Genomic DNA, 26131 nt, shown 5'->3' with positions numbered 1-26131 from the left:
GTGTCCCCATGTCCCCGTGTCACTGCATCCCCATGTCCGTGTGTCCCCATGTCCCCGTGTCACTGCGTCCCCACGTCCGTGTGTCCCCATGTCCCCGTGTCACTGCGTCCCCACGTCCGGACTTCCACCCCACGTCACCGCATCCCCGTGCCCGTGCATCCCTATGGCCCAATGTCCATATGTCCCTATAGCACTCAGTCCCCATATCTGCCGGTCCCCATGTCCCCACGTCACCGCATCCCCATGTCCGTCTGTCCCCGTGTCCCCACGTCCCTGTCCCCCCGCCCACACACTCCGCTCCGTAATCCGCTCTCCGCACTTTGCCCCCGCCCCGCTCCGGTCACCGCATCCCCATGTCCGTCTGTCCCCGTGTCCCCACGTCCCTGTCCCCCCGCCCACACACTCCGCTCCGTAATCCGCTCTCCGCACTTTGCCCCCGCCCCGCTCCGCTCCTCCGAAATCCACCCTCCGCAGTTTACCCCGCCTCGCCGCGCATGCGCCGGCCACGCCCCCTGAGAGGGCGTGGCCGGCGCATGCGCGGCGAGGCGGGGTGGCGGGCCGGGCGCGGCGGGATGCGTCGCGGGGGTCTGTAGGGCCATGTCGCAGCGCGGGGGGGACCGTGATCGCGACCGGGAGCGCGATCGCGACCGGGAGCTTCAGTGGTCGGCGCGGAGGATGGGGACGTCGTTGTTACTGCAGCTGTCGGTGCACGAGCGGGAGCTGGATCTGGTCTGCCTGGACCACAGCTACGCCAAACCCTGGAGCGCCCACCCCGACGCCAGCGCTGCTCGTCCCACCCGCATGCTCTTCCTCACACCGCGGCGGCAGCCCGGCACCGCCCTGTGAGCCCGGGGGGGCGGCTGTTGTGGGGGTCCTGTGGGGCTGAGAGACCTATGTGGGGGCTGGGGGTGTCCTGAGGGGCTGAGAGGCCTATGTGGGGGCTGGGGGTGTCCTGAGGGGCCTGTGGGGGGTTCCTGTGGTGCTGAGAGGCCTATGTGGGGGCTGGGGGTGTCCTGAGGGGCTGAGAGGCCTATGTGGGGGCTGGGGGTGTCCTGAGGGGCCTGTGGGGGGTTCCTGTGGTGCTGAGAGGCCTATGTGGGGGCTGGGGGTGTCTTGAGGGGCCTGTGGGGCAGGTGGTGGGGTCCTGTGGTGCTGAGGGGCCTGTGTGGGGGCTGGGGGTGTCCTGAGGGGCCTGTGGGGCAGGTGGGGGGGTCCTGTGGGGCTGAGGGGCCTATGTGGGGGCGTCCTGAGGGGCCTGTGGGGCAGGTGGGGGGGCCCTGTGATGCTGAGAGGCCTATGTGGGGGCTGGGGGTGTCTTGAGGGGGCTGTGGGGCAGGTGTGGGGGGGGTCCTGTGGTGCTGAGGGACCTGTATGGGGGCTGGGGGTGCCCTGAGGGGCCTGTGGGGCTGAGAGGCCTATGTGGGGGCTGGGGGTGTCCTGAGGGGCCTGTGGGGCAGGTGGTGGGGTTCTCTGGGGCTGAGGGACCTGTATGGGTGCTGGGGGTGTCCTTAGGGGCCTGTGGGGCTCAGAGACCTATGTGGGGGCTGGGGGGGTTCCTGAGGGGCCTGTGGGGCGGCGGGGGGTGAGTTGTGAGATGACAGTGTGGGGCTGGAGGGTCTGTGAAGGGAGACTGTGGGGCCTGTGGGGTGGGGGGATGTCCTGTGGGGCTGAGGAGCTTATGTGGGGGCTGGGAGAGGTCCTGAGGGGCCTGTGAGGGGAGAGTGGGGGGGTCTGTGGGATGGGGGGGGACCTGTCGGGTGGGGGGACCTGTGTGAGGGCTGGAGAAGGTCTTGAGGGGTATGTGAGGGGAGAGTGTGGGGCTGGGGGAGCTGGGTTAGGTCCTGAGAGGTCTGTGAGGGGAAAGTGTGGGGCAGGGGGCATCCTGTGGGGCTGGTGTGGTGGTGGGGGGAGAGTGGTGTGAGCTGAGGAGACTAGAGGAGGTTTTGGGATCCGTGGGGAGCAGTATGGGCTGCGGGAGGGTGTGGGGGCTGAGTTGGGGGTCTTGGCTCGGCAGCTTGGGGTTGGGCTCGGGGCTGATTTCACGGTCTTCGGGTCGGGGCGGGAAGGAGGGTTGTGGCCAGGCCTCAATGGTTTGGTTTAGGGTCGCTGTGTGGGGCTGGGCCTGGGGTCACGGGTGAGTTTGGGGTGAGGGTGGGAATGTGCTCAGCGTCGCAGCTCAGGGGTTTGGTCTTGGGGTTCAGGGGGCTGCCTGGGCTCAGGCTGGGAATAACAAGATACCTGGTTATGAAGCTTAGCGGACTTTTCATTGTAAAGCACAGCAGACCCCACGGCGAGCGATCCCCTTCTCTAAAGCGTAATTATTCCTGACAGTGAAGCAGATATCCCCATCGACGTCGAGACGGTGACGCCCACGCCCGTGCCGCTCTATGACAACCAGAAGGCACGCAGCGTGATGAATGAGTGCGAGCGCCACGTGATGTTCGCTCGCACAGATGCTGATGCCCCTCCGCCGCCGGACGACTGGGAGGAACACGTCAACAGGTAGCGCCGGGGATAGCAGAGAAAATAAATTCGGACGCTGAACAGCCACCAGTTGCGTGGTGTGGGGTTTTTTAGTGAGACTCGATATGCGGTGACGTTCCTGAACTGAATAATGTTCAAAGAAAATGAATTCTTGTGTCCAAATTCCTCATGTGCCTGCGGTGAAAGCTGTCAGATTTAACGGTAGAGGCTGGCCCAGCTGAACCTCTCCCACACGCTTCATGTGAAACTGTCCCGTCTGTTTGGAGGAGGTTGGGACAGTGGGTTGGTAGATTACACATAGATCCTCAATTCAGTCATATTCCAATGTCAAAAATCAAAAATGAGGATATGCATAAATTACAAAGCCTATTAAAAACCCTCCCTGGAACTGTCATCAAGCCAGTTCCTGGTCTTGACATTATGAGGAATGTTGAGTTTTTTTGTTGTTTGGTTTTTCTGTACAGTTTTTTTGACAAACGTGGTGATGGCCTAGGCTAAAAGGAATGATTATTTTAGTCTTATTTATTGCTTCTGCTGTTACTTTTGCTTTTCCGGTGCTTACACGTTCACCGACACACCCTAGTGACATTTAAAACCTGGTGTTTTTTATTGAGCCATCCTCTAACTTAAAACCTTAGAGGCGAAACTCACTTTGTCCATCGCCGCAAATCGGTTCCTGAGGCTGCGATTGCAGCTGATGCCCAGCTGTGCTGCTGACCACCTTGGGAACAGGCAGCAGCTTGCAGGACCTGGAGGTCCGTGTAACAGTGACCTATGTTTCCTCTCTGTTTTTTCTCAACAGGACGGGTTGGACGATGGCCCAGAACAAGCTATTTAATAAGATTCACAAAGCGCTGCAGTCTGACAGACTGGCTCGCTTGGCTAACGAAGGGGTAAGGTCTTTTACTCCCTGTTTCACTTTCCAGCAGAGTTGCTGCCTGTGTGTTTTTACCAGTCCTTCCTAGCAAAGCCCGACTGAGTCAAGACGAAAATCTTGGCCTTTGGGTTGTGCAGTGTTAAAAACCAGGCAGCTCTGTACTTCTTTGAGGCGTGATTTTGTCCTCACTGCGAGGATGTTGGCCTTTGCTTGCTGCCAGAGGACTTCGGCTGCCCAAGCCAGTACTTTCCTGTGGCTTGGGATGCACGTGGCATGCTTGATTTTTGCCATAACTGTGTTTCTTTTTAATTTCCTGGTTTTTAGGCTTGTAATGAGCCAGTCCTGAGGAGGATAGCAGTGGACAAATGTGCTCGGAGGGTCCGCCAAGCTCTGGCTAGCGTGAACTGGGACACCAAACTGATCCAGTGGCTTCACACGACGTTAGTGGAAACCCTCAGTTTGCCAGTGCTGGCTGCTTACTTGGATGCTCTGCAAACGCTTAAAGGAAAGGTGATAAAAGCAGTGAAAGACGTTGCTGTCACTTATAATGTTCTTCCTTTGTACAGCTTGTTAAAGGAAGTTGATGGAGTTTCTATCCTTTTTCTTCGGAGTGGCTGTGTGCGTTTCCTCAGTCCTTTCTGGCCTCTGGTTTCAGATCCCCACCCTGATCGACAGGATGCTGCTCTCCTCTACCGCGAAGACGGGGGCAGCGGGTGCCGAGGCTCTGTCCCTGCTGCTGAAGAGGCCTTGGGACCCGGCAGTGGGTGTCTTGTCGCATAATAAACCAGTGAGTACCTCTTGGGGCTCGCAGGGAGCGAGAGGCTGGTCTCACATCAGCTTTATTCTTCCCATCCTTCTGCTGTCCTCTTCCTTCCGCCTCTGTCTTTCTTCCTGGGCTCTTTTCCTCCTGCTTTAGACTTGCTCAATGAGGGGCTCTCCTTCTGTTGGACACATTCCCCCCATACTATCCTGAGGTAGCTTTGGTTGAGGAAAATGTGATCAATTAATGAGCTATGCAAGATCCCTCCTGCTTTGATGTGCAGGCCAGGCTGCTTTCCCTTACACATCTCTTGTTGAACTTTGTAGAGCAAATTGCCTGGTTCCCCCCTCATCCTGATTGCTTCCTCTGGACCCTCCAACTCCATGTTCCCCACTTCTCGACGGCACCGATTCTGGCAGTCACAGCTTTCCTGCTTGGGAAAGGTTCGTATGGTTGGTTTTGAAAGGAGGGAAGTTCAAACTAGCAGCTGTGCTAGACTGCAGCTGCTGAGCTTGTTTTTATAAGCCTTCGGTGCACCAAAGTACCTGGCTCTGCTGAAAGCAGAGGCTGGCATCTCCCACCTGCAGTGTTTAGCATTTGAGACACTGCACAGGGGATGAAGTTGCCCAAATCGGATGCATTTGGGGTCTCTTGCTGACCAAAGTCATCCAGCATCCAGCAGTTTAGATTGTATCATTACTGTTTTTAAGGATTGATGAGTCTTATGGTAGGAAGGGGTTGGAGGAAAGAGACTACATGTCACCTTAGTCCTCTGCCTGGCTACAGAGCTGCTCACACACCTCCTAATGTGGTAGATATACTGGGTGTATAGGAGCAAGGTGAGTAGCAGAGGTTGTCTCTGTGGGGAGTTCTCTATTTCCTCTGGTTTTAGTAGCTAAAAGGGATTCCTGGGGGAAAGAGGGAGAGAGAAAGCACAAGTTCATGCATAAACTGGCTTCCAGTCCATGCTAATTGTTGTTGGTACCTGTTGTCCTCAGTAACGCCTTCGTTACTTATCGATTTTTCATTTCAAACGGCAGGTGATTCCCATCGCCACCCACCTGTTGAACAACGGCAGCGGGGTGGGAGTGTTGCAGTGTCTCGAACACATGATTGGGGCGGTGAGGGGCAAAGTGGCGGAGGTAAGTAAAAGTGACGAGTGTATCGGGGAGCCTTTGCTGCTCCCTTCAAACTATTCACCTTGCCTGTATGTGCTGTGCCACCTCAGTGCATCGTCCTGTTGGCAGTCCCTCTTCTCCAGCCATGTCTTTTCTTTTCTCCCATAGATTCACAACCACTTCTCTCATAAGCCGATCATCCTGATAGGGTGGAACACGGGTGCCTTGGTGGCCTGTCACGTAAGTACCCGATTCCTTTGCATCCTTTTAGAGTCCACTTGACAGCTTTAGTTCAGAGTTAGGTTTGAATTACTGTTGTGTTTAAGGCTCTGCCGGGGTTTTCCTTGTCCCTTTTCTCTTTCCAAGGCCTGGCTTTGAGGCAGGCATAATTTCTGGTCGTGGGGGCATAAGCAATTTGAGTCATTCGATGTTTTTTTCCCCACTGTTTTAATCAACAAAGCAAAGTCTAAATATGGAAGATATTTCTGTGCCCGGCAGGAGCCTGGCAAAGCAGCCTTCGCACCCCCGATGCATTTGACTGTGAGGACGCTGACTGTTGCTTTTTCTACCCAGGTTTCAGTGATGGAGTATGTCACTGCGGTTGTGTGCCTTGGATTCCCACTGCTCACTGTTGATGGCCCCAGAGGGGTAAGGACCAAAGGGAGATGGAGCCATTTAAAGAACTATACTTTTTTTTTAACCTCCCTATATTGTTTCATAGACTCAGGCTTGGAAGTCCAGTGATAACTGGAAGATTTTTTGAGGAATGTCTGTGTGATTTTTATTTGGAGGAGGTGTGCCCGGCAGGTGGGACTGTTGCGTTCATAGTAGGATTCTTGATGCGATGGGAGGTGTGAGAAGTCCTGTGTTTACTTGTCTCTGTTGTGACATGTTCTTGCAGCTCCTTCCTGGGGTCTTATGTGCGGGTCACTTGTTAACTGTGTCATTTTGCACCGGAGAGGGCAACTTTAGGTTGATTTATATGGACCCCAAATTGCTCCTTTATTAACTGACCAGTGTGTGACTGGGTTGGGAATGATTACAGTTGTGCTAATGAAATGGTTAATTCTGAGGGTAGTGGAAATCTGTACAAAAGGCATTTGCTGGAGCTTGGTGCAGCTCTGGAGCAGAGTTTTCTTCAGGACTCAGTACAGCTGTGTAAATCCCATCGGGGGCTCACCCCAGGAAGCTTCGCTGTTGGTGCTTCTTCAGCCTTACCCTGGGTTTGTGTGGCAAAAGCTTGGAAGGAGGGAAATGCAGTGAAATAGGGTTTCTGAGGAGGGGAGGGCATCAGTCTCAGCTGTTAATGAGTAACAGCACTATGTACTCATTCAACTTTTGAGTCAGTCTCTCTCACGAGATGTTTAAACGAACCGCACAATTTATACTGCTCTCCTTTCAGGACGCAGTTGCTATGTACTAGGATTGCATGTGAAGCGCTGTTTGCCCCTGCGGCATGTGCCTTCCCTTTTTGGAAATCCTCATCTAATTCAGGAAGGTGTTTGGCTCCAAAGACTCTGCATCCTGGATCAGTCCTTCTGGATTACAGTTCCCCTTGCTCTTGCAGGATGTTGACGACCCCCTCCTGGAGATGAAGACCCCTGTCCTCTTTGTGATCGGTCAGAATTCCCTGCAGTGCAACATCGAAGCGATGGAAGATTTCCGGGAAAAAATACGAGCCGATAACAGCATGGTGGTGGTGGGAGGAGCAGACGACAATCTCAGGTAACGGTCTGCGGGATGGATGCTGTCTTCCCAGGAACGCTGGGCAAGATCTGACTGTGTTGCGTACAAAAAAAACCCCCAAATTTGGTAGATCAGAACTGCATAAAAATGCTCCATCGAGATCAGCTTTGTTCTTCAAAACCTGGTATGTTGGATAGAGGGTTGGTTTTCTGTGATAAATCTGCATCGTTTCTCCCAGTGCTAAGTTAAAGATCCAGGGTACAGTGTGGTATGACACTAGAGCAAGTATTTACTTTTTCATGTCACCCCTGGCTCTGGAATATGTAGCTTTTGGAGGCTGTGCACAAAATTGGAGTAAGGGAGGCTGTAAGAGCCTTGCAGGAGGCAAGAAGCTCTTAAGGTTTCCGTAAACTTTGGAGCTTGTTCTCCTGTCACACCGGTGCGTGTTTGGAATAACTGCACCAAAAACCTGAGCAAGTCGTGTGTGAGAATAGGGTCGGCCTGATGCTAGAGCTGGACCCAGCAGCACAGACAAGGTTTTTGGAGCATCGTATAAGTCAGAAATCTGTAGTAGGGACAATCAGTAAAGGAGAGGAAAGAAAGAAATGTAAAATTCCCATACTGGGTCTGAAGACAGAGCTCTGAAGGAAAGGAAACATTATATTTGCTTTGCAAAATGATTTGGGATGCTGGGCCTTTTTCCTTGTCATCAAAGTTTGTCCCAGCACTTCTGAGGGATGAATCTTGTCCTTTCGGTAGACGGTGCTCTTGAGTCTAGAGCTGACGGGACTGGCTCTTGCCTTACTCTGTGTCTAACTGGGTAAGGGAGCGAGCCTGCTGTCGCTTGAATCTTACTCTCAGGTGAAGAATGATGCTAGTGTGAAAGCAGAAAACCAGCCGTGTGTTGACTTCCATCTGTTGCGTGTTTGTTTTTTCTTTTAATAGGATAAGCAAAGCCAAAAAGAAGTCAGAAGGCCTTACACAGAGTATGGTGGACAGGTGCATCCAGGTAACCACAGAAATCATCCTTTTACACCTCATATCTATAAAAAAAAAATCTGTGCTGAAATGTGTCGGTGACCACAAGTTGTAACCTTACTGCCAGGATTGGTTGTACGAGGGTAATCTGTCTTCTGAGTGAGATTTTGAAGTGGCTATCTCCTTTCGGGAGGAGAGACGTGAGCTTCCTTTGTTCACCTTAAACAAAGAGCAGTTTTTCTGAGTGTTCCAGTACGTCTGCCTGGGGAAGCAAGCAGTACTTTTGGGAGCATTGGAGAAACCATCATGTTTCTCTCCCACGTGCCAGAAATCAGTGGCATATGAGCTTTACAGATGGATCTTGCCTTTCTCATTAAGGTTTTACAGTTTCTTTTTGCGGGATATTAAACCTAAAGAGCCTTACCCTTTTGTCCCTTTGGGAATCTTGTTCTTTTTTTGTTTCAAGCGGTGAAGATCAGTTGTTTAGAGACCTGCACACCGCCTAGTGTAACTATTTGTTTCATCCTTCCTAGGATGAAATAGCTGACTTCTTGACTGGAGTCCTCACCCGAGCGGAGAGCCACTCGGGCTCCGATCCCCGTGACCTGGATGCTGAGAAGAAGAAGAAGCCACGCGACTCAACCAGGAGGGATCTGTCGTTTGACTTGCCGGAAAGAACCAGCAGGCCCACCTCGCCGGCAGCCAAAGTGCCCGCCTCGCCTTCGGGCTCGGAGGTGGGGGCTTTCTCTGAGATACTTTGAGCCGGGGAAGGCTGAGGTGGCGTAAAGAGATGCTTTTGTACTGCTGAAATACGTGGCGAGAGACGTGGTTAGTGTTGGAAGAGGGAGGTGAGAGGATACGGGGGGACTAATGGCTTGCGGTGGGGCAAACGAACCTTCAGAAATAGATCTGCTCCAGCAACAAGATGCATGTTCTTGCCTGTGTGCTGGTACCCTCAGGGTTATGACTGTCTGTTAGGGAAATGGGAGGGTAAGAAGTGTTCCTTCTCTTCGAGCAGGACTTATCCAGTGTCTCCAGCAGCCCCACTTCAAGCCCCAAGACTAAAATGGCTGCTGTGTCTTCCATCCAGAAGCCCAGCCAGATCGGCACCACGCAGCTGCTGAAGAGGCAGGTGCAGAGGACAGACGCTGTCCTGACGCACAAGCAGGCACAAGGTAATGCCCTGCAGCTTCCCCACTCTCTTCCCTCTTAGCATCTGGATTTTTGGTCTTTATCTGTCCTGATGTGTTTAGCTTTCTGTTTTCTGAGTCCTGTCTTGAATTCCAATCTCCCCGTGACAGCTTTCTCTACATCTCAGTCCCCCATCACTGTCATCCAAAGGCAGCAGCTTGTGAAGGGTTGAAATTAGCTTGGAAATGGTGTTTCCGCAGCTTGTGGAGCCTTGCTGCTGTTCGAAGTGGGAAGGATTTTCACTTGTTCTGGCTGACCAAATTGCACGTAGCCATACTCTAATTCTTTTTCAAGTGTGAGCCCCTTGACTGGTGTCTCATATCCTTGAAGGCTGCTTGGGAGGGAGGCTGAAGGTACTCAGGAGATGATTGAGGCTATTGAATTGTGACTGAAACAGCGGGGCTTGGGTAATTACAGAGTCATCTTGCATCAGCAGTGGAAAACCTGCTCTGAATAAGAAACCAGCTTGAGCTGTGGGGGTTTTTTGTCCTGTTAGATGCTGATTAAGGTGCTGCTTCAGTCTGATTGTGAATGCTGTGAATGTAGGTAATGGTTTTGTTGACAATGATCCCTTCTGGCAAATACCAGCGGCACCTGGGGAATAGTTCTCCATCCTCCCTGCTCTCCTTAGTTCTTTGCTCAAGACAGACCTGAACAGGCTTGTTGTTGTCTCCTGCAACAGTGTGACCCTCCACATTCTCTAAAGTCTTTCTCTAACTCAGGGAGGGAAGTTGAAGCTTGGATCTCCCTTAATTTCTCAGACCACGGACTAAAGAAGTCCTTTCCTTTGTTGTTGTAGTTGAGGGAGGAAGTTTCTGGATAGCACGCGGGAGGCAGGAGGAGGGTCTGTGGAGTGGGGTGTGTCGTGGCCGCCTTGTTTTGTCAGGAGCGCTGCTGCAGCGTGGCTTCTGGCCTGCGTTTTGTGGCTGTAGCTGTTCAGAGATGTGCTGGCTGATGTCTCCCAGCTGCTCTCAGCTTCTCAGTGCAACTGCTTGGTCAAGCTAGCTGTGCATCTCGCAGCCAAGCCTGCTCTCGTTCCCTGGGCGCCGGACCTTTTCCCCATGGCTGTGGGGCTGGAGAGGGCTGGTGCTGTTGGGACGTGCTCTCTGTGAAAGCTGGGATGATGCCCCTTCTAGTCTCGGATGTGCTACGCTGCCGTCCGGAGAGGAGGTCGGTGTGTCTCCATTGTGCCCCGTGGCCGGATGAGTCGTGTCCGGAGCGCTCTGCCTGCCTGCCTGCTCCAAGGTCTCTGTCTGTGGGTCGCAGTGGTGTCCCTGGAGTTCCCTGTCCCCCTTCAGAGCCGGGCTGTGATACTGTAATTCTCTCTGATTCATTTCAGCTCAGTTCGCTGCTTTTCTGAAACAAAACATGCTGGTGAGGAAAGCTCTTCCTCCTGGCACCTCTTCATGTCTCTTTGGTGAGTATCTCCTCACTTCTCGCTTTCTCTCTCTCTGTCTCCCTCCTTCTCTCTGTCTCTGCTGCCTTCTTTCATCGTCTTCCTCTTCCCTTGCATTGGTTTTGGGGATGTGGCCCAATGTGTCCCATTGTCCCCCTTGCTTTTTTGCTTTCTCATTGCTGTATTTGAAGCTAAAGCAAATGCTAGCTGAGAGCATTAACTTTTCCTGAGCTCTTCTCCTTTCCTTGCTCCGGTGGGTAAATACTGCTCTTCGAGGCGTGTAGTCTGGCAGCCGGTTTGCTTTGATGGACTTTTTGTGGATGATGTGGTGACTTTTTGTGATCGTGAGTTTAATCCATTCCCGCATTGGGCCTGAGAAGGGTGTGTGGACATCAGCCTGAGAGACTGCATGTATTGGTGGAGCGTCCCAAACGTGTGGAGCAGCAAAGGGGCTGTCAGCGGGAGCAGAAACAAGGGACTGACGAGTGACTTGGGAGGGGCAGATGTAGACACGTGGAGCAGCGTTTTTTTGGCCAGAGAGAGTTAGAGAAGAGCAGAGAGGTCAGGGAGAGGGATGGCTTTGGTAAGACAGTGATGTGGTGGGAGAGGGATGCTGTCTGGACCAGGAGACGTGTGGAGGTGAGCAGTTTTTAGTCCTGTGGTCTCTCGTGCTGGGTTCTGGAGCACGCAGAGAGGCGGACCTCAATGTGTGTAGTGCTCTGAGGGTTGGGGATCGAGGGGTGAGATCCACAGTGTATCTAAAGACGTGTTTTGCTGTCTCAAATGACAGTGACCACATGGATCTGGGATTAAGAGAGGACGAGATGTTGAAATCCAAGGCTTTGGGAGGCTGCGGTGTCTTCACATGAGCTGTCAGTGTCAGTTCTCCGTTTGGGTGACCTCAGGGTGCTGAGAGCGTTGACGTGGGTGAGAACTGCCTCTCTGCAACACACTGAAGCTGGTGGTTGTAACTTGACACGTGTCTTCACGTGAGCTGTCAGTGTCAGTTCTCCGTCTGGGTGACCCCAGGGTGCTGCGAGTGTTGACGTGGGTGAGAACTGCCTCTCTGCAACACCCTGAAGCTGGTGGTTGTAACGTGACAAGGCAAGCGCTGGATGCTGAGAAGCTGGTGGTATTTTGGCATGCTGTGTAGATACAGGCTATCTACACAGCACGTAGATACTCCTAAGACACAGGCTCCCTGCTTGCTCTGAACACTCACGAGATACAGTCCAAACTGCACATATACAACCGTGGTAACAAACTCCTGAGGCAAGTATTGGCCCAAGCCGGTTGTTTTAAAGGTTTCTTTCTCCCTTGAGCCTTGTTTTGTGCTCTCCCCTGTGTGATGACGTTAGCCTGGGAGCATGCATGGAGCCCGGTGCTTATCCGGAGTCCTCGCACGCAGCATCTGCTGGGAAGAGAAGCCATGGTGGATGTTTCTCCGCTGGTGGGGAGATATGGAGAGGCTGGGACCAGCCTGGCCTGCCTTTTGATTAGATCAAAAGCCGATTAAGATCTCTGGGCTCATTACTGCGTTGGCTCAGCTGCCTGACCCACGAGGTAGGAAGCTGCGGCGCACACTTTGGGTGCGTTCGCTGCTGTTTTGGGAGCGGGGTGCTCCTCCTGAACATGCAGCCAGTCCTTTGCGGCGGGGGTCTGTGTGCCCCTGCGCGAGCAGAAGCAGGCTGCGCTCTTGTGCAGTGGGGACACAGAGGGACGTTGGGTCGCTGCTCGCCGATGCTTTGTGGAGCACCTAACGCCGCTGCCTGTGCATGTGCCGTTTCACTGTCCTGCTTGGCTGGTGGCACTTTTGGGGGGGCTTTGGTGCCTGCAGTCTGTGCACGCCTGATGAGGTCTCTCTGGATGGTGACTTGGACCACGCATGTTTGCAGGTGGGTGGGAGGCACGGGAGCGTTGCACGAGTGTCACCAGTTAACACGCTCGAGCCAGAGGTCTGTCCATCGATAGCAGCACAGCAAGCTTGGTGCTTGTCTTGGGGACCAGAGCGGCCCTGAAATGCTCAGAGTTGCCTGACATTTAGGGATTTGGCTGCAGTCTTGTCACACACACACACAATTCAGAGGTATGCAGGTGGTATGCAGGAAGCGTATAAATACATATATATATATACACACACGCATCTGTATCTATATCAATTTTATATAATATATCCATATCTAGATATATATAAATGAAAAGGTATGTACATCTTAGCCTCTAGACTGTTGAATACACGGCTTAAATGCCTAGGTCCGTCTGTAAAGAGGGAGTTAGCTGGCTCAGCAGCAGTCTGCAGAAGCTCTCGATGGTGAAGGCTCTCCGTAGCTCTGAGCGAAGGCCTTTCCCCCTTGCCACAGATCACGGCAGCACTTGGGTGTAGCAGCAACTGCATTTCTGAGCTCTGCCAGAATGCGAACGCCACAGCGGGAGGCAGATCTGCGCCTTTGTTTCGACCCAGTCCACCAGCGTTTCAGGCTGGGGCTGGACGATCGTATGCCGGTGGTGGGAGATGTGTGGAGAGTGGATGGGCAGGATGTGGCAGCTCGTGACTGTGTTTCGTTCCCGGGCTGCCCAGAGGCGCTTGTCTTAGGTCCTCTGTGCTTTTTTGGATAGCCCTGGCCTTGGCAAGCTTGTGCTCTAGGCAGGACGAAACGGATGTGACGAATCAAGGACGTGACAGCAAAACGAGCTGTTGGTGTGGAGGAGAAATCTCAGCTCGCGGCTTTTCTCCCCTAGTACCAAGCAGTGTAGGGTATGTGGGAGCTTGGCTTTGCTGCAGCACCTTTTGTGCTCATGGCTGCTTTGCTTAGTGCCTCTAAGAAACCTGTACGCTTCAGTCCAGCTCCTGGAGGGCCGGTTAGGAGCGCTGGAACGGATGTGCTGTACAACAGGCGTGCAAATACCTTTGCTGGTGTGTCGGAGGAGCAGGCGGGCTGAGCTCTAATCCCAGTGTCGGCAGCGTGCCTGCATCAGCTCTGCAAGTCCCTGCACCCTTGTCCCCTCACCTGGAAATTAGGGATATTGGAGGGGCCTGATGCTGGGATTGATTATGCCGCGCTTTGAAATAAAAAGCATTTTTGTGGAGATGTGGTATCGCTGTAGGCATCCATTTTTCTTTGCTGCAGAGGCAAGACAGACTTTATATGCTGTCCTGCCTTCGGCTGTGAGTAGCTTAAGCTAAGTTCTGGCCCTAAGACAGCAGCTTAGGACACGTGGAAGTCAGCGTAGGCGGTGAAAAGGAGAAGCGTGGGTTCCCAGTGCATGGGAGATGGGTAAGGCTGGCATGGAGGGAGCTGTGGAAGTGTGCATGGGCATGTGTCCCTTCTCCACACCTTGGTGCGCACAGTGGAGCAGCGCTGACCTCGAGGGATCGGCCATCAGTTTTCAAAAAGCTACTTCTGTGTCCCCTAGTTCCAGTCTCCTCAGAGCACTCGGAAGGGGCTGAGAAAGATGATGTGCGTATGCAGCTGAAGAGGCATCAGACCCCCAGCCCGACCCAGTGCACCAAATCCTCCAAACGAGCCAAAATCAAGGTGACCATTGTCTCTCACGGAGATGCTGCTGGCGTGGGGAACGGAGCACCCCTCACCACCCAGGCAGAAAGTGAGTTGCGATTGCATAGCTGCTTTTTAACCAGAAAGCAGGGTCGTGGCTGTGCCCAGACCTGCTCCTCTGGGGCACGGCGTGGGGAGGGGAGGGAGCTGTGATATTTTTTTTTAATTATTATTTTTGGAGGAGCTAGCAGCAGAAAACAGACGGAGGCTCAAGGTGTGAGTGACTTGGGGATAGCCAGGGAAGCGTGGGGGCTGACAGCACGTAGGAGCTTGGCAGGAGTCTCTGTTTTCCATAGCAGTTGGGACTGTATGCTCCAGCGAAATGCTCGACCGCAGCCTTGTCAGCTGTGAGGCGAATTTTACACCTTCCTCTGAGGCATCGAGCCGCTGCTGGAAGCAGGATGCTGGTCCTGGCGGACCCCTTGCTCCAAGTATGTCATGTGCGTCTCCGGTTCTGCTGCCCACTCCTGCGCCAAGTTCTCACCTGGAACGTGCTCCTGCTTTAGGGATGACGGCGATGTTCCTTCCTCTGGAAGACCTTCCTGCATTCGGACTTCACGATTCAGCTGAGTGCCCCGCTCCGCTGTTCCCCTTTGGGCCTGAAGTCTGGCACAATATGCGCTTGATACACGTATAAACAAATCCCAGCTCCTCTCCTGCCTCTGCAGCTGGGAAAACCCACTGCAACACGCGTTGCGGAGGTCCCTGCAGTCCAAGAAGAGTTGATGTGCTTGGTCTTCTTCCCCTTGAGCCTTTGCAAGGGAGGCCAGAAGCTTTGGCTACTGTCACCCTTGTACCTGAAGGATGTTGCCTTGTCGCTGGCCACGCTGGCATATACGACTTCCTTACGTCAGAGTGCAGAGCCTCAGATATGTAAAGCAGTCGCTTGTTAGTAGCGTTAGCTCGATGCAATGCAGGACTGAAAGGTCAGCGTCTCCATTCTGATAGGCAATCAGAGGTTTTCAAAGCTGAAAAATAATTCTGCTCCTTTGGAAGCATCTCTTTGTTAATTTAACAGTTGTTTCGAACTGTGAAAATGGACTAATAAATATACATCCTTTCTTAAGGTTACAGTTTCTCTTCTGGCAGCTTTGAAAATCTCTGGTTTCTGGAATATTTTTTTTTTTTAATTTTCCAAACTTTACTTCTTTTCACAGAAAGGAAATGAATTGCAGAAGTAAACATGAACCAAAACAAGAATTCCCTCTTACCGTGTGTGAGCAGGAGGAATGCACAAGACAAATGCAGTTGTATCCCAAAACGCCGCAATAAACAAATACCGTGACTCGTCGCATCCCTGTGTATTTTGTAAAGTGTCTCTAAAGAATGCTTACAAAATTGATCGCTAGCGACCAGCCAGATCTGAATTAATCGGTGGAGGCGGTAGACCTGTGCCATGATGGACTAGGAGGAGGGGATTAGCGGAGATAACATTTAGGAGAGAGAATTGCATTTGGTGGTGAGGGCCTGAGACTTCACTGCTTACAGATTTTTGCAGCTGATTCCTTCAATCCCGTCTGTCGTAACACTTCCACAACGGCAGCTTTCCTGGGTTTTTTTCGCACCTCTGCTCTGTTTGATACTCCTGATCTCCCGTAGCGTGGTGGCTGGAGTGTGTGTTTATGGCTGCAGCGGAGTTTTCCTTGAGAAGATGCTTTGTGAGCAGGATGAGCCCGTGGCCCGCAGCGCTGTGTCTGTGGGTAGTTGTGTGAGAGAGGGGAAATCCCTAAAGACTCGTGGAGGAGAGAGAGTTGAGGTTTCTTCTTTTTCTTTTGCAGTTGTCGCTGGAAAGCCAGTCCCCATGGCTGTCGGCCAGTCTGTGTCAGGCGCAAAGGAGCTGTCAGGACTGCTCACCACCCCGAAGTGAGTGCAACTGTTTTTTATAAGCTGTGGGTCTTTTTGACAGGCTGCTGCACGGCAACAGGGTGATTTCTGCACATGGAGCTTTCTGGTATCTTGCTTATAACTGGAATTTTCTGAAGTGCAGGAGACTTTTAGGCTCCTGAAAACTATTTGTCAACTGGCCGTTGAGTTTGAGAATAGCAGAAACGGGCAGAAGTAGACGGTATTGTGGCTGTTGGGCTATATTTCTATATGGTTTCCCAAATCCAAGTTTGCTTATCTCTGTCTTTTGAATGACTGTGGTGTCTTTGCCAGAAATTCAGTGTTGTCTTTAACCCTTCCCTTCATTCCCTCTGACAGTCAGGCTTTTTTTTTTTTCCCAAAGATAGGGGAAAGAAGCCTCAATATCGGCTCATGAAGTTGATTAACTGGCTGTAGGGATTTCTGTTGGGCAACAAATCTGACGTTGACATCTCACGTCACTGTTTTCCCTTTTAATTCAAACCAAGCTTTGGAGATCCGGAGTCTGACTGATCCAGGAGGGGTGAGGGAGAAGAGCTGTTCTCAAATAGAAAGTAGGTTTTAAATGGAAAATGTGTCACTGCAAAGTAGATAGCCTGCAGAAAAGCAGACACAGCCCTTGCAGCACCTAGGTAGGCACAAACGTATAAAAAGCTCACTTCCAATTTGGAAATACATGGATTTTGCCATAGGTGCTCCTTGTTCTGGCTGCCGCAGCGGACACAGGGAGACCTCTTGCTTTGGGTTTTTGTAGCTCGTCAGCACCCTGCCTTACCCTTCCAGGTGTTCCACTGGGGTGCATCTGGCCAGTGACAGCTCGCTGTCAAAGCCATCTCGCCTTGCCCTGTGCAGTTTATTGTTAACTGGAGTCTTTCTCTTCTGCTCGCTTTGTAGGCTGAGTTCGGCAGCAGAAACCTCCTCCGCGAGTCCTGCTCCGTCTGCCGTGATCCCCAGCAGCACGGTGCCCAGCGCATTCCATGCCCTGCAGAGCAGGCTGGTGGCCAGCAGCACCCACTGCATGCAGGCCCAGCCAGCCAGTACCCTCCAAGGTACCTGCCTCTCTCCATGTCTCTCTTGTGAATGTAAAAGGTAAACCAGGTTCAAAATCATTTTGTGGATCCTCTTTCTTGCATTCCCTGGTTGCTTTGGGTTTGGCTGAGGCAGCACTTGTAGCACTTTGCTATTGCAGAGCCTGCAGAGATCCAGTGGGATGCTATAAAGCGAGGCTGAAGGTGCAGTAGGTGACCTGTTAATTGTGTCATTTGTATGTAACGATGCGTTGACATACTAAAACTGACCTCCTCTTGCCTCCCGGGTTTCACAGCTATCCTCATTAGTAACTGCAGCAATGAAGTGTGTTGGACTGTGTGTGTAGAGCGTCTAGGAGGATCCCTGCCGACCTCGAGGCAGGCTGCTTGGGATGCTGCTCTTTAAAGAATGGTTCTACAGACACCTGCCATATGACAGACTTGGAATTTCATGCTGGTGAATTCTCTAAGCCTGATTTCTTTATTCTTTACTTTTTTTTAGGAGCAGCATCTGCCAGCAGCCTGCTGCAAGGGCTGAGCTTCAGCCTGCAGGATATCGGGACCAAGTCATCAGCCCTTCCTGCCAGCGTGGCTGCTGCTGGGCCGCCCGTGCAGGTATGCAGCCTGCAAACATCAGACATCCCTCTCTGGAGGGGAAGCTGTACGGAGGATAAAGCGGTAGGAGTCAGAGGGAACCTGGGTGGGCCATGTTTGTTCCAGAACCAGAAGAGATGAGGGATGGTAGGTGTGAACTGCAGCTGAAATAATGCGTCCAAGCCTTGGTGGCGTGCCAGGGTCTAAGGGTTCCCCTAAGTGGCATGAGGTCTAGGGAACAGGGCTGTGGGAAGGTGTTTCTAAGCAGCCGCCTAGAAAATGCTGAGAAGGAGTTGGAGAATGGACGGGGGGGGCAGATCAGCAATCTTTCTCCTTCTTCTTCTGGGAAAACGCATGCCTGTGACCTCTCAGGCAAGCTCCCCATCCCTGCACTTTGAAGCGACCTCTTTCAGAACGGGTGGCTTCATTAGAAGCAGAGCCACAGTTTCTCCCAGTCATGCTTTCAAGTTGAAATGAGTGTATGCAGCCTGGAAGGGACAAGTTTACTTGCCTTTAGACCTGCTTGTGGCCACCAGAATGAAGTGTGGAAACTCTGACCTCTAAAGACCTCTAGCTTCTGCAGGAGGGAGGGGCCGTGCCATCCTGGCATCCCCTTTCCTTCCAGGTACTCAGTGCTTCTGCTTCTCCTTCCAGACTTCAGCTGTGAAGACACCTGCGCCTATCCAGAACCTGAGTGCCATCACCACGGGCACCGGCACAATTGTCCGCACCATCCCGGTTGCCACCTCTTTGTCTTTGGGAGCCTCGGCAAGCGGGAAGCCCACGGCCATTCACCAGCTGCTCACAAACGGGGGACTGGCGAAGCTGGCCAGCAGTCTCCCTGGCTTGGCTCAGATCTCCAACCAGGCAGCAGGTGAGGGAGAAAGGGAACAGGCATGCGATGCAGGTGCCTGGAGCACCCCATCTCCCCGAGACGAATGTTTCCAAAGCTTATTCTGCCTTTGAGCCGTAGCTACGGACAGTTGCGTGTGCTAGCAATTTCTGAGCAGCTGCTCAGAATGGGAAGAGACTTCTGATGCAGCCCCTGGTTGGTGAATGTGGCCTTCACAGTCCCCATGTCTCAGGGAAGTCTTGCTTGTGTGTTTTCTAGGCTTGAAGGCCCCAACGACCATTACTGTGACGCTGCGTGGGCAGCCCAGCCGCGTGACCACGCTTAGCCAGGCTGCGATAGGGACTGTCCAGCCCCAGCTCGAGGAACAGCCGATGCAGACGCAGGCACCTCAGGTAATTTTTGGCATCTTCTCTGTAGAGAAAGTGCCCGCTGCTGCTCTTCTGAGCTTTTTCTGACTATTGCAGATATAGCTGTTCTGGGGAAAGTGTTCTTGGTCACATCTCGCTTGGGTGTGATGAGCTTTGTTGCTTTGCTGAGGCCACGCAGAAAGGGGCCTCGCAAGGCGGTGGTTAAGAGGACCCAGGCCATCTTCGTGGCTGTTAGTGGCAGGGTCGACTGTGCTCGATAGCGCGCTAGTACCACAGCGAGGGAATCTCCGGCTAGACTTCGAAAGCTGACATCAGCATGGAAATTGTTACTGAAGGTCCAGGCTTTCCTGGCAGTAACGGATTTTGGTGGGAGGAGGAAAGCTGCTTGTAGAGTGTCTATCCCCTGCCTGTTCAGGCAGGAGAGTGGGTTGGCCATGCTGTCTGGAGCTGTATTCCTCTTGAAAATGCTGCTTCTGACTGTTAGATGCCCCGATGTGAGGCTGGGCCCTGTGGGTGTTGGGTATACCGTACTATTTCCTCCTGCAGCTCCCCAGCTCCTCTCTTTCTCACTGCCATGCTGTTGAAACCAATTTATGAAGTGCTGAGCGCATGCTCCAAGGTTCTATTTGCTCGATACAGATCTCCTTTTGGAGATGGATCACTGACAGTAGGAAAACCACTTACTGTTTGGACTCTCAACGCATGCCAGGTACTGTCTCAAGGATCCTGGCTGCCTTCCTGCTTCCTAGGTTAAGTCTTGGTGCGGTTGAGTTGAAAGCACAAGATGCCAAATCGGAGAGGTTTTTTTTTCCTGTCGTGAATGTAGTGGTCTTGGGTGCTGTAACGTAGACCTCTCAACCCCAAATCCTGGAGGTAGCAAAAGGGGTGAATTTACTGCAGGAGTATCCTTGGGCTCCATGCTAAACCACTGTCAATTTTGAGACGGATCCATAAATGTGAGTGCGGAAAGGTTGGCTCTGACTCCCTACATAGGATGGTTGGTCAGGGGTGGCTGCGGTGTGCCATCAGCGAGGTTGACCCAAGTTCACACGGCTTCCTCGTGGTCCCAGCTCCAGCGTTGTGCAACACTCGGTTCTCTCCTAGATGCTTTCCCGGACATGGGGATGTAGGAGAAAACAGGCAGCCCAGGCCTGTGATCTGCCTCACGGGACTGAAGGAGGCATTGCAGGAAAAGGGCTGCTGGTTGCCCAGTATATGCTGAAGGGGTATAACTGTCCAACAGATGCTGACTGTAGTGATTTGAGGCATTTGCAGGAAGAAGGTAGTTCAGAGAACAAGTCAACAAGCTCTTGGAATGATAAATGCTGCAGCTTGGGCAGTTGGACGAGTGTGGAGCGTCCGGTGGGGATCAAGCTCCAGTTCCCAGCAGGGATTAACGAACTGGCCCTGAAGGCTGAGGATGCCAAGATCACTCCAGATTGGCAGGGTTTGTTGGTTTTTCTTTTTTCTCTTGCATGTGATTTTCCTACTTTTGATAGCACTAACGCAGGTCCCGGGCAGGTAAGCTGGTGTAGGAGAGGCAGAGCAATCTTCGCTTTGTAGATGAAGCTCTGTAGTTTTGCTCCCTGTTGCTGGGCTGGCTCAAGTTGTGAGCAGCACCGTGGAGGTAGGGAGTGTGTTTCTACTCCTTGCTGCTGTCTGCAGAGGTTTGAGGTTGCTTGAAGCCCTGAGATATATTTAGGGAGGCATTTTCCTAAGGGTGAAGCCTTTGGATAGAAGTTGGGTAAGTATTAACAGCGGCAGCCATAAATCCTTAATTTGTCCTCTGCTGCTTTAGAGCTGGCATTGCCGGTAGTTTCCACACAGAGTCCTGATTTACTGGTTCAAGCTCAGATTTGGGAACATCCGTGTCCTTCTCCCTTGACTTCTCTGTGTTTCTTTCAGTCACTTCGCTAGCGCAACAGAGCCTGCAATCGTTAGCAGAGCTGGGCTTAGGGCCAGCTAAGGTAGAGCTCGGAAACACTGAGCTAGTGACACTCAGTGCAGATCCCACCTAAGCAGCGGGTGAGTCGCTTTCATAGGTCTGAAACTCTTCATCCAGGTTGGAGACAGGTTTTGTGCTCTTCAAAGGCCGTTTAAGAAACCATCAGAACTGGCGTGCTTTCCTTTACGTCCTTTGTTACCTTCGAGAGACCCTAAATATCCAGCAGAACAGTAACTCCGCAGTGTAATGAAACTTGGTACAGATCGACTCCAGGGTTAACGAGTTCACGTACGAGTTAATGTTTTAAGGCGGTGGCAGTTGGAACTGGATATCGGATTGTACGCTGTGACTTTTGCCTACAATGCAGAGCTTGTGTGTTCAAGGTAGCGCTTAATTGTGTGGCCGGCTGCGGGAGTTGCTTCAAAAGCAAACTGAAAGCTGGCTTTTACAGGAAATGGAATGAGCTATGTGTTTTTGTAACTAATTATAGCCCTTGACATCAGTTCGTGTGTACCTTTAGCGCATAAGGATTACGTAATCTAGCCGGGCTTCCTGTAAAAGAGCAAATTTACAAAAGGCTTTGCGGGATAACACCGAGGGCTTAAACTCTTGTGTTTTCAGCAGTAGCCAAAGCTGTTGGCGGTTGGGTTCCCTTTGAAATTCCAGCTGACGGCTCCAGTGTGCCTGTGCAGGAAGCGTGAAGCCCACGCATCAGCTGTGCGCTGTGATTTTTAAACTCTGGGGGCTGGGGCGATGCCTGTAGCAGCTGAGATGCAGTTTGAGTGGGTAACTCTTTTCCTTCCCCCGTGGGCATTAAAAGGGAGGCAGAAGACTGAGGAATCTCCCTGAGGAGTTTGGTGCAAATGCTTTCTGTGAGTAGCAGGGTAAGAAGAAGCAAGAGTGTTTGGGTGGCTTTAAAGTGAAAATAGGAGCAAGCTTCAGTTTCTCTTTTCAATAAACCGCTCCATCGTGATTTGAACATTGCTTTTTGTATGGGTTCCCCCTTCCAGCGTGCTTATATCCTGATAGTAGCTCCATAAAGTGTGGAGTGATGCTGATGCTGGATCACGCTCTTGTTTTCTGCTTAGTGGCACGAAGATTTACGCTGCGATGACCGGAGCTGCAAGCTGAGGTGTCATGGTTTGAGCTTTGGGCAAGGGTCTCCCCCAGGAGAGCTCCAACTCCAGCTCTTGCCGCTGCCTAGAGCCGGCTGCTGGTGGTGGATGTGCTCTAAGCAGGCAGTAAACACCTTTCTTTTCCTGAAGTTTAACCCTTTCGACTCCCAGGGGCAGAAATATTAATTATAGCTAACGGAGCACCGTTAAATTGCTGCACAAAGGCATGGAAAAGCAGGCTGCGACCTGCATGGGCATCAGATAAGGAGAGCTCAGACTTGAGTTTAAGCGGTCCTTGTCGGTGGTGGAGGAACGCGAGCAGGTTGGGTCAGAGAAGTCTGACTGAAGAGGTGGCTGTCTGCTTTTGTAGCTGGAAAAGCTGCTTTGGAGCTTGAATTGTGTCAGCTCAGGGCTGTGAGGGCTGCCAGGGAGAGCACAGGAGTGCATGCAGTCGGCTCTCTGCAGTATCAGATTGCAGATGCACCTGGACAGAGTTCAGGCAGGTGAAGCCGACCCAGAGGCGTTTGAAGAACCCCTCGAATGGGGCAATTGCCAGATATTTCACTGAAGCTTGTCAGTGCTCTCCAGTGCTGCCATCTGCCTTGGGACACGAATCCAAACTCCCCGATTGTCCCAGTATTGGACGTCTGCAGATAACTGGTGGACACTGGTGCTGTGTAACCAGCTGGTTCTTGTCAGAGGGGCTTGTATGTCTTCGTCAAGCAAGAGGGAAGTTCTGATGCAGAGGATGGTGTGTGCTGTTCCCAGTTTTTGCTGGCCTTTCACTGGTAATAGCGCCTCATTCTTGCGAGCGGATCTGCACGATGCGGGGATCGTTCTTGAGCTCCTGGCTGTTGTTTCGCTATTGCTGCAGAGGAAACAAGAGCAGGACTGATTTCCCTGACAGCCAGAGATGGGGATAGAGCCATCCCATTCTGCTCCAGAAAAAGGCAATGAGTTTGTGCCCATCTCAGCCCAAGGACCGACAGTGGTGTCGGTGCTGCAAGTGACACCATCATGCTTTTAAAATACAGATCTCTACGGATTTTCTATCTGTACGCATTTTTCCTTGAGCTTGGTAATGACTGGTCAGAGTGAGGGCAAGGCTAGAAGAAGCAGGGAGACAGCATGCTCTGACTTTTTTTATTTTTTAGGTGAGGGCTAGCGCAGGTCCCGAGGAATGGTTGCAGCCCCCCTCGGCAGCGGGGCACTTCCAGTAGCTCTCCGTTACTTTAACCCTTCCAGGCTCCAGACGGTGCAGTTGGGAACCTGGCCGCCCCAGCTACCAGTGCCGCCTCTCCTGGCAAGCTGCTGTCTCAGATGGATCTCAGCAAAGCCCAGGCTGGCGCAGAGATGGCTCCCGCCGACCCCACGGCACACCTGACCTCCGCCGCGGCAGCACCCGTAGGTGAGGCGCATGGCAGTTGTGGGGCGCGGGCAGCCGGCCTGGGGATCAGAGCGGAGGCCGGGTTGGAGCCATGCCGCCGGGTGACGTGTGTGGAGTCACTCCGGGGAATAGCTGCCTGAATGCTGCTCATTTTTAAGCCCACTGCTTTTTGGTTTTTTGTCTCCCCCCGCTTTAAGTTAGGTTCCCCCATGGTTTCTCTGCACAAGGAGTTTTGGCTCGATGTAGCAGTTTCTGAGCAGTTGACGAAGAGCAGGGTGTTAAACTTGAGCCCAAACACAGAAGGGATTATCTGCAGTTTGTGTTTTAGGGCCCCAGTCATGTGCTCAGAGCGCTAAGCACTCTCCCTGCTGCCTACATTTATTTACCTTGCCTGGGGAGAGCTGACCCATCCAATTACAGCTAAATAAATATTGCAGAGCCACTACCCAGCCGATAGCCTCAGACTTAATAAAATCGACGAAAAGCGGTGATGTGGTCCATTGCATCCTCAAAGGCTTCTGTACCAAAGAACCCGCTGCCAGCCGAGCAAGTGTTTTCATTTTCCTCGTCCAGCCGATTTCCAAGCAAGCGGCAGGGTGAGCAGGTAGTCGGCACTGAGGCCAGATCTGGCGGATGAAGTTCGGTGGGGCTGTGCCAGTTTCCCAAAGGGCAAATGAGGCAGCTCTGCAGCGTGTATATTTTACCACGCAGTCGGCTTTCCTTGCAGGCGTTAAACCCAGCTAACCGACCTTTGCAGACCCTCAGCTCTGCTCTTCTCCCCCAGGACTCAACAGGGAGGTGCAGAAGCACTGGGCTTAAGTCGTCATCTGTGTATTTTTTCTTGTTCCTTTTGTTATTTGTCATAGCTAGTGGATGAAGTTAGATCTGTGGAGAATTTTACCTGCTTTCGCTGGAGGTTCGGGTTGGCTTTGCATCCAGCGGGGAGGACCAGTTTGTAGGAAAAGCTGCTGGAGTAGCAGGGTGGACTGGGGTGTTAGCGCAGAGAATTTTCCAGACTCTCTTAGTTTTATAGAGCGGTCATTGCCGGTGTCTTCATAGTATCATCGCGTGTCTGTGCCGCTTCCCCAGCCTGCGTAGGGGTGGCTGGAGTTGCCTGTTCCTGCCGTGCTCCTGCCCTCCCAGATCCCAGGATGGTGGGGTCGGTGGTCCCATCCTGGGTAGGTGATCGCTCGTCAGCTTTCGCTCTGTGCCCTCTCCACTTGAGGCACTTCATTTCGGAGAGTTCCACGCTGCGCTGATGGCGTTTGTGGCATGCTGTCGCTGCTGAGGAGCGCGAGGGACACCGCGGTGCTTCTTTGATGCCACTGTATCACAGAGATGCGGTGCTGCATGCCAGGTGACCCAGCATGGCTGGGCGTGCTGCTTTCCGCTCCTCGGTGCGAGCTCCTGAGAGACGGAGCAAGTCGCAGTCTTGGGCAACCGCAGGGGCAAACCACGAGCTGCTCCAGGTTGGGGTCTTTCTGGCCAGCCTTGTCTTTAACCAGCAGTGGGTCTCCAGGCTTTTTCCCATCCCTTGAGCACGTCTAAACCCAGCGATGAGATTTCAGTGAAGTCTCTCTGGGCTGCGGCTGCTGTAGATGCAGCTGGGGAGCCGACTCGGATGGGGTAACCACCACGGTGCAACCTCTGCTGTCGCCGTAGAGCGCAGAGGACTTTATTTCACAAAGTCTTTTAGCCGCCTCTTGGGGTGGAGGATGGTGAGGGTCTGAGCACCCCCGGTGCTGCTGGTGGGATGGAGCTGGAGATACCAGAGATGAGCAAGAGTTTGCCTTGAGCCGGGCCGCCGAGAGCAACGTGAGCTCGGTGTGGTCTGTGGCAGCTCGGCAGGTAGGATGGGGCAAGATGGAGGATGTTTGGCTAAGGAAGAACCTTGATGTCCTGTCCTAATGGGAGGGGACTTTTTGGGGGAGAAGATCAGACACTGAAGGAGGAGAGAGGCTTCCTTGGGGGATCTGAGCGGTCTAGGAGGGGAGCTGTGCTGACTGTGCTGAGTTCGGCTGTTGTGCTTCCCTTGCCCGGGCTGTGGCAGCGCTGGGGTTTGTTTTGGGGTCCCGCTCTGGAGAGCGGACAAGGCCAGGTCTTTCTGTTCAGTATGAAAGCCTGCGACTCCGCAGCTGCGGCTGGGGGCTGCAGCCCAGGGTGGGCACCACGTCCCCACAGCCACTGACCATGCTCTCCCCTTCTACGCAGTGACCACCACCAGCCCCATGAAGACGCTCTACGTCATGTCGGATGCCAAGCTGTCTGCGCTTACCAAATCTGTGATGGGTGAGGCTACCTCTGTCCCCCTCAAACTGCCGGGCATCCAGCCTTCCTCCTCCCCGTCTGCCAGCTCTCCCACTGGCGCCGTCACCTTCGCCACCTCCCCCCTGGCCAGCACCCCCAGCCCTCCCGGCAGCCTGGCACACACGAAGGTGGGACCTGTCCTGCAAACCGCGTCCAAGACCGTCATCCTGACCTCGACGCTGGCCGCGATGAAGGGCGATGGACCCCTGGGACACATCGGGGAGAAGGTCAGCCTGACCAAGAGCGCCGCGGCCCTCGGCCATGCTCTGGGGGCAGTGGAGACCCTGGGGAGGGTTCCCTCCGTGGTGGACGACGGGAGCACCATCATCCACACCAGAGAGGCTTTGGCCAACAGACACTTGCTGCCCCAGGCTGTGCTGCCAGGAGGGGCCGGCACCACGCTCATAACACTGGGCAGCAGCCTGGCCAGCTCCTCCATCATCGCCACGGCAGGGCCCACACTCAGCCAGAAGCCGTAGGGACCCCCGGGACCCCTCGGCTGCGACCGGGCGCTTTGGGAAGACTGAGCTCGGCTGCGGGGTGGGAGAGGAGCAGCCCCGTGGGCACGGGGAGCTGGTTCAGGCTGGAGCAAACTAGGGGGATGTTTTTCTGGTTTTGTTGCTC

The 26131-nt window shown here is 53.1% G+C and overlaps 1 protein-coding gene across 1 annotated transcript; it reads left to right on the top strand.

The window, feature by feature from the left end:
* Positions 1-739: 739 nt before the first annotated feature.
* Positions 740-26078, top strand: KANSL3 (KAT8 regulatory NSL complex subunit 3). The gene is made up of 22 exons (XM_059831439.1): positions 740-842; positions 2332-2502; positions 3287-3377; positions 3686-3871; positions 4017-4148; positions 4448-4564; positions 5162-5263; positions 5408-5479; positions 5813-5887; positions 6807-6964; positions 7871-7934; positions 8437-8637; positions 8922-9078; positions 10434-10511; positions 13905-14096; positions 15826-15910; positions 16805-16959; positions 17441-17553; positions 18187-18406; positions 18644-18777; positions 23059-23221; positions 25412-26078. The coding sequence occupies exons 1-22, from the start codon at positions 802-804 to the stop codon at positions 25984-25986; spliced, it is 3282 nt and encodes a 1093-aa protein (XP_059687422.1). The 5' UTR covers positions 740-801; the 3' UTR covers positions 25987-26078.
* The last annotated feature ends 53 nt before the right edge of the window (positions 26079-26131 follow it).

Source organism: Gavia stellata, chromosome 31 (assembly GCF_030936135.1).
Source record: "Gavia stellata isolate bGavSte3 chromosome 31, bGavSte3.hap2, whole genome shotgun sequence".
Classification (NCBI taxonomy): domain Eukaryota; kingdom Metazoa; phylum Chordata; class Aves; order Gaviiformes; family Gaviidae; genus Gavia; species Gavia stellata.
The sequence above is the reverse complement of the archived record's forward strand: the minus strand, read 5'-3'. Positions and strand labels throughout refer to the sequence as shown.